The sequence below is a fragment of the Hibiscus syriacus genome, unplaced genomic scaffold, assembly GCF_006381635.1.
Source record: "Hibiscus syriacus cultivar Baekdansim isolate YM2019G1 unplaced genomic scaffold, ASM638163v2 tig00012523_pilon, whole genome shotgun sequence".
Lineage (NCBI taxonomy): Eukaryota > Viridiplantae > Streptophyta > Magnoliopsida > Malvales > Malvaceae > Hibiscus > Hibiscus syriacus.
In genome coordinates this window covers 463,838-478,183 of record NW_024062285.1, presented here as the reverse complement: position 1 = coordinate 478,183, position 14,346 = coordinate 463,838, and the positions used below count along the sequence as shown (strand labels likewise).

General features: G+C 32.0%; 2 protein-coding genes across 2 annotated transcripts; both read right to left on the bottom strand.

Moving 5' to 3' along the window:
- Positions 1-5,941: 5,941 nt before the first annotated feature.
- On the bottom strand, positions 5,942-9,096 carry LOC120205673 (uncharacterized membrane protein At1g16860-like). The gene is made up of 5 exons (XM_039205517.1): positions 8,975-9,096; positions 7,441-7,774; positions 7,104-7,259; positions 6,351-6,562; positions 5,942-6,265 (listed from the first exon to the last, which is right to left on the bottom strand). Exons 1-5 carry the CDS (start codon positions 9,094-9,096, stop codon positions 6,097-6,099), a joined length of 993 nt encoding a protein of 330 aa, XP_039061448.1. The 3' UTR covers positions 5,942-6,096.
- A 630-nt stretch (positions 9,097-9,726) lies between these two features.
- LOC120205585 (homeobox-leucine zipper protein ATHB-7-like) lies at positions 9,727-10,613 on the bottom strand. Its single transcript, XM_039205433.1, has 2 exons — positions 10,209-10,613; positions 9,727-10,128 (listed from the first exon to the last, which is right to left on the bottom strand). Exons 1-2 carry the CDS (start codon positions 10,590-10,592, stop codon positions 9,814-9,816), a joined length of 699 nt encoding a protein of 232 aa, XP_039061364.1. The 5' UTR covers positions 10,593-10,613; the 3' UTR covers positions 9,727-9,813.
- Positions 10,614-14,346: the final 3,733 nt, after the last annotated feature.

Here is a 14,346-nt window from a genome sequence, read left to right as displayed (position 1 = left end):
TGATAAAAGATTTGTTATTATTCATTAAGGTCTATATTCAATCGCTAAAAATATCATGAATAGGCCTGTAAACAAACCGTTCCGAGGAAAACTTGTTTATTTTTTAAAAGAATGAACATGAAAAGACTTTTATTTGTTTAATTAAATGAATGAGCATGAACAAATGACTCGTTCGTTCATTATGTTTAGTGAACGTTCGATAATCTGTTCGTTTATGTTCATTAATGTTCGTGAACGTTTATATTCAATTCAATCTCAAGACCGTTTGAAATATTAAGACCTAATAAATTTTAACATTAAACACATTAATATTTTAAAATCTTATTAATTTTAAACCTAAACAAAAATAATAAAACTTAATCATATATTATTTGGAAAGATAAAAAACTCTTCTAAAATATAAATCTAATTAATTTTATGTTCGTTTACGTTCGTTCATTTATGTTCGTTAATCATTTTAATGGATAAACATGAACGAACATAAACAAGTTAAATTTTTTAATAAACGAAAAAAAATATTTATTTTATTAATTATTTGTTTATTTAATTAAAATTAAATAAATTAACATTAATATATTTGCTTCGTGAAATGAAATAGAGTCAGTGAAATCTGGACAGCAAATGAAACCGAGTGACCTTTAACCGATTTCTTCATTTGGGAGAAAAACAAATAGGAAAGTTGGGAGGGATGAAACGTGGGATCAACAAATGTATAAAGTTTTGACGTGTAAAGATGCATATTTGAGTTATAAAGTTATTATTATTATTATTATTATATTATTATTATTATTTAATTTATTGATGAATCAAATTAGATGAATATTTTATAAGTTTATTATAGAAATAGTTATCTTAATCCAATTATTTTATGCACATTATTAAATGTTAAACATTTAATTTTATTTAAAAACAATAATATTTTATCTGATTAAATCAATTTATTAGTAATTTATATAAAAAGTAAACTACATGTAATTTTGAAAAATTAAAAGTTCAAGTGCTAAAACGGCTAAAGACTAATAGTTTATGTATTCTTTTTATACATCTTGGATAAATATAAGATAATATATGTTCAAATAATTTTTAATCATTTAACAATGAATGTTCATACTTCTAGCATTTGCGGTGCTCGAACTCAAGACCTAAAGGGATAACAACGATTCTCTTAACCATTGAGATCGCATGGATCTTGCATAGATTACACGTTTAGTACATAAATTATCAATTTTGATCCGTTTTAGTACCTAAACTTTTATTATTATTTTTTTCAAAATCATACCTAATATTTAGGTACTAAATGTGTAATTCACTTGTTATATAAATTAGAAACTTTTTTAGATATATTTTATGTAAATATAAGATAATATATATTCAAATACTTTTAATCATTTGACAACGAACCATACTCGTGGCATTTACAATATTCAAATCTGAGACCTCAATAGATCATAACGGCTTAATTAACAACAAAAATCGCGTGATTTACTCTTAAATTAAAGGTAAGTCGCCGTTTTGGACTTTGTTACTACCGAGGGTGATTCTGCTGTGCGGCGCCTAAAAAAGGCTAAAAAACGGCGTGACCGGTTAAAGAAGTGACCGGTTAAAATTTAGATCGGTTATGTTATATCATTTAACCGAAAATATTATCAAGCACTATAACATATTAGGTATCGCTTATATAATGTAATAGGTAGCGCTTATATAATAAAATAGGCATTTAACTGGTATATTTATACCGGTAGCATTGCAAATTTACCTATTGCATTATAATTATTGGTTTCATTGTTTTTTGGATCGATACAATTTTAAATGTATCGACACTTTAAGCTTGCACCTCGTTGGGCATTCCTAATTTATTCTGGAAAAAAGTATCGATACAAACTATAAAGGTGTCGATACATTATTTAGACCTATTTTTTCATAAAACCGGTATATTTATACCGGGTACATTGTAAATTTTCCTATAACATTGTAATTTTCGTGTCGATGTTTTTGGGATCGATACAATTTTAAATGTATCGACACGTTATTCTTGCACCTCGTTGGGCATTCATTATGGACAAAATGTATCGACACAAATTACACAAGTGTCGATACTTTATTATAACCTATTTTCTCATACAACCGGTAAATTTAAACCGGTTACATTGTAAATTGACCTATTACATTATAATTATCGGTTTCGATATTTTTGTGATCGATACAATTTTAAATGTATCGACACTTTATGCATGAACATGTTTGTGCTTTCTTTTGGAAAAAAGTATCGACACAAACTTAAAAAGTGTCGATACTTTATGTTGACCTGTTTTATAATTAACTGATATATGTATACTGGTTACATTGTTAATTTAAATATTACATTATAATTATTTGTTTCGATGTTTTTGGGGTCGATACCTTTTGAAAATGTATCGACACATATTCTTACGTATGTATCGAAACAAATCTTTGTGTTTACTAATTTTGTCATTAAAAAAGTATATTTTTACCACCTGCATTGTAAATTTACCTATTACTTTAAAGTTATTGAATGTTGTAGTTATTGTACATACCTGAATATGTCCTGCAAATTTAATGTTGTACCCACCCTCCAACTACCACTACCAATACCACATCCTATTGAAAGCACCACTGAAAACATGTTGTTCAATGAACCTTTACTTACATCTCCATCAACTCTGTTGGGACCATTGAAATTGCACAACAAAATTTTTGCCATAGATCATACTGATGCAGACAATGTTAAGCCAACCGATGAATGCCATAAAGTATATAATGTTGATGAATATGACATATTGGTTGGTAAACTATTCTCTTCACATGATCAAGCTTGGTACTTTTACAAGGGATTCGCACAAGAATATGGGTTTAGTGCACGTCGGGGAACAATACGGCTTGACATGGAAGTGAATGTGAAGATACAAGAATTTTGTTATTTGAAATAAGGGTTTCGAGAATCAAAAGTCAATACCGTTGATCGTCAACGTGCTCATACACCAATCACAAGAACATGATGCAAGGCTAGAGTCATAGTTACAACAACAAATACAAACGATTGCACTGAAACACAAGAAGACTTATTTAGATGTTGTTCGTGCAATTGAAGATGGAATTAGAATAATGCGTATGAACGAGTTGAAAGCGGATTATTTAAATTCTCAGACGAAGCCCTTCCAGATCACAAAACCGGTTGAATTTGAAAGTCATGCTTCTGAGATTTTTACGCGCAAATCTTTTCATGCGTTCCAAGAAGAACTTCAACGGGAGATATTGTACCAGATTCAGGAAGAGATTCAGTCCTTATCAGATGAATGTCAATATTTTTATTTGAAAAAGTACAAAGAAAAAAAATAGGACATTTGAAATTAGTTTTGATTATCATACGGAAACTCTAAATTGCTCATGCAGAAAATTCGAGACCGTTGGACTTCCATGTCGCCATCAACTTCACGTTTTGAAGTACTTGGATTACACATATTTGCTCGGGTCTTTGATTCAAAGTAGGTGGACTAAGGATGCGAAGGCTTCTGCACCCAGTTTTGTTGATTTGAATGTGCCTCAAGAAATAATGCAAATGGCAAGGTTTGCTTCTCTACGTGCAACAACAAGTATGTTATGCTACACTGCATCAAAGACAGACGCGTCTTTCAAAACCGCAAGAGATGAGATGAAAAGTCTAACAGAAGAATTTGAGAACTTGTTTGGTTTGAATGATTCAGTCAATCGAAGCAGTGTATTAAACAACGTTCGCGACCCTCAACGGAAACAACGCAAGCGAAAAGAAGTAACAAATAACAAGGTCGAGAAGAAGATTAGGCGATATGGGTTCTGCAACGGTGAGGGACATAACAAACTAACATGTCCTCAAGTCAAGCTGGGTTTGAATACAAGCACGCAGTCTACTTCAACTGATTTTTTTAAAGACGGAATGGAATGGTTATGAACCTCCAGCACATGATGTTAGAGACATTTGGTTATAATTATGTTTTTCGATGTTTTTGGGATCGACAATTGTTATAAATATATCGAAACTTTGTTGTGCACTTGGTTTTTAAAATATAGTCTGGACAAAATTGTATCGAAACTTGATGTATTTGTGTCGATACTTCATGTATACATGTTTTCTCATAAAATTGTACATTTAGACCGGTTACATTGTTAATTTACCTATTACATTATAATTATAGTTTTCGATGTTTTTGGGATCGACACTTGTTATAAATGTATCGACACTTTTTAGTGCACTTGGTTTTGAAATACATTCTGGAGAAAAAGTATCGACACTTGTTATATTTGTGTCGATATAAAAAGTGTCGATACTTTTTGTACACCGATTTTCTCAAAAACCGGTATATTTAGACCGTTTACATGAATAATTTACCTATTACATTATAATTATGTTTTTCGATGTTTTCGGGATCGACACTTGTTTTAAATGTATTGACACTTTTATGTACACTTGGTTCTGAAAATACATTCTGGACCAAAAGTATCGACACTTGTTCTATTAGTGTCGATACTGTTTGTACACCTGTTTTCTCAAAAACCGGTATATTTAGACCAGTTTTATCATATTTTCCGGTAACTTTCAATATAACCGGTATATTTCTTCTCTTTTAAATTTAGAAAATGTTGATATTAATATTAAATTATCGACACTTTCAATATATCCGGTAACTTTTTCCGGTTTTGTCATTTTTGAGACCAGTTTTATCATATTTTTACCTGTTATATTGTTGTAGATCGATATATTTTTTAAAGTATCGACACTTTATAGGTGCTATAACTTCTTCTCTTTTAAATTCAGAAAGTTTCGATACTTATATTAAATTATCGACACACGACACATATCCGGTAGCGTTTTACAGGTTTTGTCATTTTGGGACCGGTTTTGTCATATTTGTACCTGTATTATTGCTATGGAGCGATCTATTTTTCATTTGTATCGACACAAACCGACAAGCTAAGTTTACCGGTTGTCAAATTTTTTAATATTTCTTCATGATTTAGACCTACTATATTATTATTACTCAACATTTCCGGTAACTCAAAACCGAATATTGTAAATATATTATAATGTATCCGGTAACGCAGTATATTAGTCCACATTTCCGGAGAGAATCCCCTACTACCGATAATAATTATCAAGTTTGGGAAGCGGAAAAAATAAATTCCGCTGACAAAATCTCTTTTTTCAGGTTTGGTAATATTTATTGGGACTAAAATACTACTATATAGGGTATTAGCAAAATAAAATTGATAAAAACATCAAAGACCCCTATACTTCTAAAAGAATTATTATAGTCTTCTTATTTTTTTTAATGCGACCCTTCAATTTATAAAATAAATCTAATATAGTACTTTAATCAATTTTTCATCGTTGACCTTACAGTGTTGATATAACAATACACGATATTGACGTGACGATCCATGTTACTGACGGGACAATCAATCTGTCATGTCATTCACCACATTAGTCTGCCACCGTTGATTACCTCGTTAGAACTACTGATCACCGAGTCAATACCGTAAACTGTTAAATCAATACCGTAACAGTCAACGACAAAAAACATTAATAAAAAAACCACGTTAAATTTATTTTTTGAGTTGAAGAATTAATTTTTTAATTACTCGACCTCTTATACCTTTTTAAATTTTATCATATCTAAACTTTTAATTTATATTTTATCTTGATGTCAACATATTTGTTCAAATGTATTATAATAATTACACTAAAATATATTATTTATATTTATAATTGTTATTGTAATTATAACTTCATTTGTAAATTTAAAAATAAAATTACCAAATCAAATGGGTTGGAACCTTATTCATGTCCAAACTATAAGCCCAACTAAGGCCCAATCCAGTTCTATAATGGTAACACATTTCGCAATCGAAGCTTTCACCAGACAGTAACTTTATCTTATCATTGGAAAAGTAACTAAAGGGGTAAAATTAGCCTTTATCAGTTATCACCATCCACTATGTTCTTGTTGTCTTAGATATATTTCTTCTATGAATATGTCGGACATTACCGTTCTGGGTGTCAAATGGAATTCATTGAGAGGTTAAGGGCAGGGTTATTATGTATCAGGAACCTCCAGGGGCCAGTATCAGGCCATCTACATCGACGGGGAGAAGTAACCGTCGCCATAAGCATCCCGTGGAGACAAGCTCGGGCAGTTGAACGATCATTAGAACGTCGTCGATTTTTCGCAACATTCCAGTTACAGTCACCGTGTTGCCCTCCTGTACATACCTGCAAAAGCTCATTCAAATCGTTTTAAGCAATCATAGGCAGAATTAGTGAGGGATTCGAGATTGATGTCGTATAAGTGGGTTACCCTTCTTCGAGACGTAGCAGCCGGGAATCTCCGGAGAGGTTTCGTTCTCGTAACCAATTGCCGAGGTGAGGAGATAGGGCTCTGCATTGATTCGTGGTGGTGACGAGTTTGCTCTCGATGATCAAGGGGATAACTTTACACCCCGAACCGGCTTTTACCAAGGCTCGTATACCGGATTTGCGATCGGTAACATAGAAATCTGTAGAAAACCTCTGTAATGAAAAATAAAGTCAAGTGAAATAAAGAACTCTAACATAATTATTTCTATTTCCTCAATCCAGCATATTGTACAGATTCAGAAAAAGAACGAAAAAGGCAGAGAATAAGCAAGTTGAAGGTGAAGAAGCACCGTGCTTTATACCGATTACCATATCAACAACAGCAGAACAGAACTCTGATACAATATGTTATTGATTTGGACAGCATATTCAAGAATCAACACATACAATATGACCAATATAGCACATGAGACCAAACCTATCACCTCTAATCAGGAAGGCTAATGCATATTATGACAAATTAACTTAGCATATGATGAATGATATTCAAGTTTCAAGGTGATAAAATGCAAAGATCAATCTTCAAATTAAGCAGCATTTCAAGATTTAGACAGTAAACAGAAGAAATCAGCACAGAATCAGGAGAATTGGACCAATGCGGCAAAATGGCACCAATTCAATGCAACAAGAACACATATATGCTTAGACTCATAGCTTGCAGAAGGGCAATACTTCAGTGACATGACTTACATACCTCACAATACGTTAGGTTCCATTGAAACCAGGATCTTTTAACATTAACCGGTTTCAGGCCAAATTGTCCATATTCATAGAGAAGGGTAGATGAATATATGCATCTGGAAACCCTTTCATATGAGGTTTCCAGAGATAAACTCCCACACGATGCTACCTAAGAAATGAACAAAAAAATAGGGCAACTGTAAATAATAATTGACCAACAAATTGCACTCAAGTCCTTAATGCTCAGCAAATTTATGAGAAACAGGATGGAACCCCACGAAAAACTACAAGGAACCCACACATTACATACTAAAGGCGATAAAAAACTGAAACTTTAGGAATGAAAGTACCCCAGTGATCTTCACGAGCTGTCCTTCACGTGCAAGTCGAAGATCAGAGTCAGGCAAAGAGTTGATGAAGAAAGCAAAAGCAGATCTGTTGTGATGTCTCCAGTTAACAGCATTCCAAGCTAAGAAAGAAGCGACCAGAGCGAATAGCAAAAGGAAAGAGAGAAGGAAAGCCGCGTTGTGGACCACAACGAGGATGAAAATGGAGACAGAGAGACCAATGAGTGAAAGAGTTAGGAGGGTTAAAAGAGCTAAGCTTGGTAAGGGTTTGCAGCTGAAACTGGTTTGGTGTTCGCTTACAGCTGCATTGGAGAGGTCGTTCATCACTCTTTTTACTCAAAAGAGACAGAAATGGGGAGGAAGACAACTGGTGTTAGTGAGTGAATTGAAAAAAGTTGGAAACTTTAAAATGGATACAATAGGATAAAGTGATTTTTAGGACAGAAAAAGGGTGTAGAGGTTTGTTCATGGAGTCAAAGTTGGGCCACTATCATAAAAACTATTTTGAAGATGATGGTCCAGCCCAATGGAAACTGGAGAGTTCACCAACTTGTTGATGTTGAATACTGTAAATTACGTTTGGTTCACTGAATATAAGATTATCAGTAGGAATAAAAGATTATTGGGAAATAGGATTACTAGAAATGTTGTACTTTTTGGTTGGTTTTTTTAGCAGGAATGTAAGATTGCACTTTTTGGTTAAAGGAATAAAAGATTATTTGAATGTATATTTTACCAAATTATTCTTATTATATTTTTGTTTTTTTAATAAGCTGAATTCTACAATAAAAAATGGATGTCCCTTTTTCCCATATATATGGGGTAAGGGGAGGTAAGATAGTAGGCTACCCCCAACACCAGGTTGAAAGTAGCTTCCGTAAGAGACCTCCGAATTATGAAATGCCCTCCGTGAGACTCGATCCCACGACCTCAAGGTTAAGAACCTTGTGCTCTACCAACTGAGCTGGTAACGACCTCAAGGTTAAGTTGAATTCTACAATAATATTACTATAATTAATTTTTATATATTTTTTAAAAATTTAAAATTCATAAAATTGATATACTTTTTTTTACAAAATTGAAAAGATAAATATGTTTAATGAAAGGGTAAAATTTTATTTTAACCCCTAAACTTCATATAAAATTTTAATTATAGATTTTTTTTTGTAAATCTAAAATAGTTTAAGGATAAATTTGTAATTTAACCTTCGTAGAATTTTTATTATTCAACGACAGAAGAAATATATTTTTAAAAAGAAAAAAAAATTAAGAGCATTTTAGTTCAAAATGCCGGTAATCCAACAATACCTAATGGAAAGGAGGTAATCACATTCCCGATAATATATACCTAAAAAAATCCACTGTTGGAAAAAAAAATTATCGAGGAATAGGATTACTGACCAACCAAACGGGGGAATGACATTCCATTCCCCTAATAATCCCATATGCCGTGAACCAAACACGCCCTAAGTCCCCGTCATACAAAACACAACAAAATTGAATCTCTGGCCTCCTCAAAATTGTCCCTTCAACTCACATCATCTGGGAGGAGGTGAAAATTGCTGTCATCCATGATTCTTTGAAGCTGTTTGCTTTAGCTATTGGAATGACAAAGCTTGATGCCAATTCAACATTTGCTGCAAGCTTTGAAGTTCCCATTGTTTTAAACAAGCTGCCACCCAGTAATCGTCTTGGAATTTCAGTTCTTTGACAACTTTTCTTTTATATAAAGGATAATTGCAACCAAATTGGCATGGTACAAGCCGAGCAGGTTGAACTTGAATTCCCCAGATTTTGGCTTATGCAGAGTTCTTAATCTGCCAAGTATAGCTAACAAAGCCATGAAAGAGCGTTTAGGTACATTAAAAGAATATCACAACACCATTAAGTTTTGGCCTCAGTTGGATCCTTTGTCTTGAATGCTGAAACCTGAATGTTCTTAAGGATATTGATTGTTTTCCCATTTTGTCACATGTTGTTTCCTTGAGGTACTATGAGGCCTACATTTGTCTGGACAATTCCTGGAGAATCCTGCAACAGTACATAATACTCCTGACAAAGACATTGTGTGGGGAAAAAATCTGGATTTTCATGTAAAGATTTTTTCTTGTTCTTTTATTTTTATCAATTCTATTTGCTCCCTATGTGTCTCTTAATTTCATATTAATTTTTGCAAATCAAGATGCCGTTTTTTGAAGCAGCATATAGAAGAATTGGATGAAAATCTCGTACCCTAAAATCCGAATTTTCTTCGTCTAATTAGCTGATACATACTCAATATTTCCCCTCTCCCATGTCCTCTACTAGATAATTTGACCCCAGCACCTCAGAATATTGTTTACATACATATTTTTTGTTCCTCATTAGTACATTTGTTCAAGACCAAAAATCCCACCACTGGTACCCACAACCGGACTGTTCAAAGAGAGCATTGGATTCAAAACTGTGCCAATCTTCCGGAGATGTTAAAGCACCATCAGCCGGTTCCACCATGCTCATAACTTCAGGCTCTTCTTCTAGCCTAAAGTAGCCCGTCATTATGGCACTATCGTCATCCGACAACGCTCCGAGTGCGTGTTCCGATCTCTCCATCGAAAAACTCAGCTGCTCTTCACACTCGGACTTCACTGTCTGTCCCTCGTTACGATTCACTTGTCCACAACATTGCTCTTCCTCCTTCAGCTTCTGCAACTGTTAAACAAAAAAAAAAGTAACTGCATCATTATAAAAAATAGATACCATTGTTGTAGCCAAAGTATAAGATAAGTTACCTGAGAAAGTAAAGCCTGTTTTTCTATCTTTAGGCCCTCGAACAATGAGGCTAAGTTGTTGTAATTGTGTTGCAGGTTGTTGTAGTCGCGTTCGAGCTGCTTGGATTTGCGCCTGGCTCTCTTGTTCTGGTACCAAATCGCAACCTGCCGTGGCTGCAACCCCAAGTGTTTGGCCACCTGAATCTTCTTAAGGGGATCGAGCCTGGATTCCGATTCGAATATCGATTCCAACGATCGGATTTGGTCGTCGCTGAACCTTCTCTTGTTCTTGCTCTGCTTCCTTTTGGTCGTTTTTGTAACTTCATCCATGGTGCAAAAAGGGTGATATTCCATGATCTCCTGGGAATTACAATCTGATGGAAATCTAAATCTTTCGTTGTTCATGTGTAATTATTACAAGTACTAATAAGAATCAACAGAGGTGGAAAAGGGAATGTTTCTAGATAGCATTTAAATCCCCCATTTGCAACCAAAGTATTTGTCTTGGTGCTGCTAGCTACCCTCGTATATATATATTCATAGTATTTCATTACATGGTATAAAATCTGTTTATTTTTACCAAAAATATATAATTATTGAATGTATTTATATAAAGAGTTAATCACATCTTATGTCTTCAAACTATGATCTTTCATTTCACGTAAATAAAATCGTTAAGCCAAGCAATATTATTATATGCTTGAAAAAAATAATGTTTATGTTAAATTATAGTTAAAACTAATTATATATTTGGATGAATTTGGAGATAAAATGAAAAGATTTTAAAGTTTGAGGATCAATTCAAAATGAGAGTCATAGTTTGAGGATAAAATTAGAATGCTCAAAAGTTTAAGAATTAATTTAGAATGAGTATCATAATTTCATGGTAAAACTTAACACATTTATTAGCTAAATTATAACTTTTGGTCTGTTATAGTACATAGACTTTCAAATATTTTCAGAATTTAACTTTAAATTTTAAATATGATAATAAAATAAAACTAAACTAAAATTTAGATTATGTTTTAAAAAATTAAAATTTAAATATTAAAATGAATTAAAATTAATAATTTAATCGGATGCGTGTCGACAGAGCTTTTTGAAATTACAGGTGGTTTTTTCCTACGTCTCTCTGTCTGCTTGCCACGTAGATATAAACATGTTTTTTTTCTAATAGTTTTAGGAATAGATCGAGTGAGATTGATATTCGTTAAAAATAAATATAATTTTACATTTTTAATTTTTAATACTCATCTCTTATTATAAGATTTATTTTTGTAACGACAATGATTAATAATATGTGTATGTCAGGGTGGACAAATATTTTTATGTTAATTCTTTATCTTAATTATAATATTTATCTTAAATTTTTATTTATGTCCGTTTTATATGAAAAATTTTAATTATTAATATGTACGTGTCCATCTCAAAAAGAATTTTTCTATCTGTCACGGAATTTAATGATGAGTTTTCATAGTTAATTTCCTTGAAACTTATGTTTTGGCTTGCAAACAATGTCTTCCTCTCGAGTGGTTGAACGTGCCAACAATTGGATGGTTTGGATTGGATGCCCGAGCCCTAGCTTCCTCGTTTATCATATGCTTTACGTAGGCCTTTTCCCTTATGGAAATCCAACCATTCTTTAGAAAAAGCATAACCCAAAATTTTGGTAAGTGATTAAAATGAAAATTTTGAAAGTGTGGTGTCAAAGTATACTTTTGTAAAAATCTAGGGACTTAAGTGTAATTTTTAAAAGTTATATATTTTTGCTCGTAAATAGATAGTTTACCCCGAGAATGATATTTTAGTGGATTTTAGATTTTTGATCCGAAATTTGTAAAAAAAGATTATGAAGAGATAAAGTTCGGTAAAATATTCGAATAATTGAATCGAAAGTTTACAATAATTCAAAGGATGATAGTAAGAGGTTAGAATTATAATTCTGATATTTTTAATCAGTAGAATTTAATATGGAAGAGTGGAATTAAGTGAATTTTCCATGTTAAAGTGGAATAGTGAATTAAGTGACTAAATTGAATTTTTGGAAATTGAAAGGGGAAAGATAGCAATTAGTAAATGGAGATAATATGATGGCATGGAGGTAAAAATTAGGATTCATTAATGACAAATTGGAATTTTACACCAAATTGAATTTTAAATTCATTTTTAATGGCTTTTTAAGGAGGAAATTAGGAGATATTTTGGGAGAAAATTCAAGAAAAAGCTCTCATCTTTTTCTCTTCAACACGTGGCCTCCATGGATGGGTAAGCAAGCTTTTCTTTTCCATTTTCAAGCTATTTTAGTAGGCTTTTGGACTAAGTTTTGAAATAAGAAAACAACTTACACTAAATTCTCTTTCATTTGTATAAAATTTTCATGGTTTTAAGTGTTGAATGGGTGTTTATGGTGGATGAGGGAAAAGTTCAAATTTTTTGAAGTAAAGTTGAATTTAGATCTTAAGAGTGTTATGGAAACATAAACAAGCATAAAAGTTGATTGAAAATCTTTAAGGGACTAAGTTGAAAGCATTCGTCCATGGTGGGTTTGAATGAAGAGATGTTGATTTTGATTTGTTTTTGTTATGAGAATGATTAAAATGGTTGGAAAGGAGTTGTAGGTGATGAAATCAAGTTTGAAACAAAGTTGAAGATCATTAGGGAGAATACCTTATAACTTTCGGCCCCAGTGAAGAAAATTAAGAAAAATTATAGGAAAATCATACAAGGGTTAGAAATGATTCTACATGCTTTGAAATAAGTTTTGGACCAAATTGGAATTTGGATAAGTTGAGCGGACTTTTTGCATAGGTCAAGGAGTTAAGGGATTAAAATGTACGAAAGTTGGTGTACTAGGTAGAAAATTATTATTTGAAAATTCATTTGAATCATTTTGGGAAGTTGGAAAAGTTTGAGGACCCAATTTCAAACATGGGAATGTTGGTGAGAAAAATGGAAGTGATGTAATTATTGAGGTCTTGGGCTGGAATGAAATGCTGGGATTTTTAATTATGTAAATTGAAGCTTGAATTTAAATTAAAGGGCAAGGGATTATTTTGAGTAAAATGAAAAAATTGAGATGAATTCAAAAAGAATTCATAATTAGTGGTTAAAATGGAAATTTAAAAATATTGTGTGCCTTAGTTATGAATATGGATAAGAAGAGACTTGAGTGATCACTTTAAAGCTTTGAGATCAACATTTATGTTGTGACAATAAATTAATACCGGAAGATATTGGGAATTTATTTATATTATATGCTTATGTTAGTAAGATTCTAACATGAGATTTGGAATGTTTATGTTTTGTAAATGTTGTTCATTTAGATTATGATTGAAATCAAGATCAAACAATATTAAAGTTAAGCAGAAGCTTAAGAATAAATGTGAATTCTAAGGTTTGCAAGCTAAGGACAACAAGTGAGTGCATTTAATTTGTGTTTATATTAGCGAGTAAACATTGACTTGCGATAAACCGGTAACGGAGTTACGTTGGTAAGAAGTGACTCCTAAATGTTATATGATTTGTGTTTTATGTATATATGTTCATTTGGTAAGCAAATAAATTAGTGAATAAGTCAAAGATGCAAACTAGTTAGATCTACTTATACTTGTGACTTGAACAGTAAGTTTAGAAAATCATCATAAATTCTATAGAAATATTTAGAAGATGAATTTTATGTTTATGGATTCGTATATCAGTCTATTTTAATTCAGAACAAACAACTAATGATTTCGATAAGTATACAATAAGTTATGAATTTTTAACCGAAGATAGATAAGAAAATATGGCAGCAGATTCTGCTCAAACAACTTTTGTAAGTCAACTTTGAAATTTTACTATAAATTGTATAAGATGAACTAGAAGTAGTGTCTTATATGATTAGATTCATATTCGAATCTAATTTTCAGTGATGCATACGGAATAATTTTTAAGTGTGTAGATTAATACATAATAATCTTTCTTTGAAGGTAGTGCAAACTGCTAGAGTATAAAATTTCGATAAATTCCATAATCGAAGCAAAATGAAAATAGAGGATTAAATTTAAAGCCTAGTGAGACTTATATTTAGGACCTATAAATAAAGTGTCAAAGTAAGTGCATTATTTATTTAAGTTATATCTAATTGATGAAGACTTGTGATAAATAATCTTAGATGATT

Coding starts and splice junctions, on each gene's coding strand:
- LOC120205673 (XM_039205517.1), bottom strand. CDS start 9,096: ATGGGAACTTCAAAGCTTGCAGCAAATGTTGAATTGGCATCAAGCTTT. Junction 6,563..7,103: donor GGAACCTAACGTATTGTGAG/GTATGTAAGTCA, acceptor TTTTCATTACAG/AGGTTTTCTACAGATTTCTA. Junction 6,266..6,350: donor CTGCTACGTCTCGAAGAAGG/GTAACCCACTTA, acceptor GAGCTTTTGCAG/GTATGTACAGGAGGGCAACA.
- LOC120205585 (XM_039205433.1), bottom strand. CDS start 10,592: ATGAACAACGAAAGATTTAGATTTCCATCAGATTGTAATTCCCAGGAG. Junction 10,129..10,208: donor AACAGGCTTTACTTTCTCAG/GTAACTTATCTT, acceptor TTTGTTTAACAG/TTGCAGAAGCTGAAGGAGGA.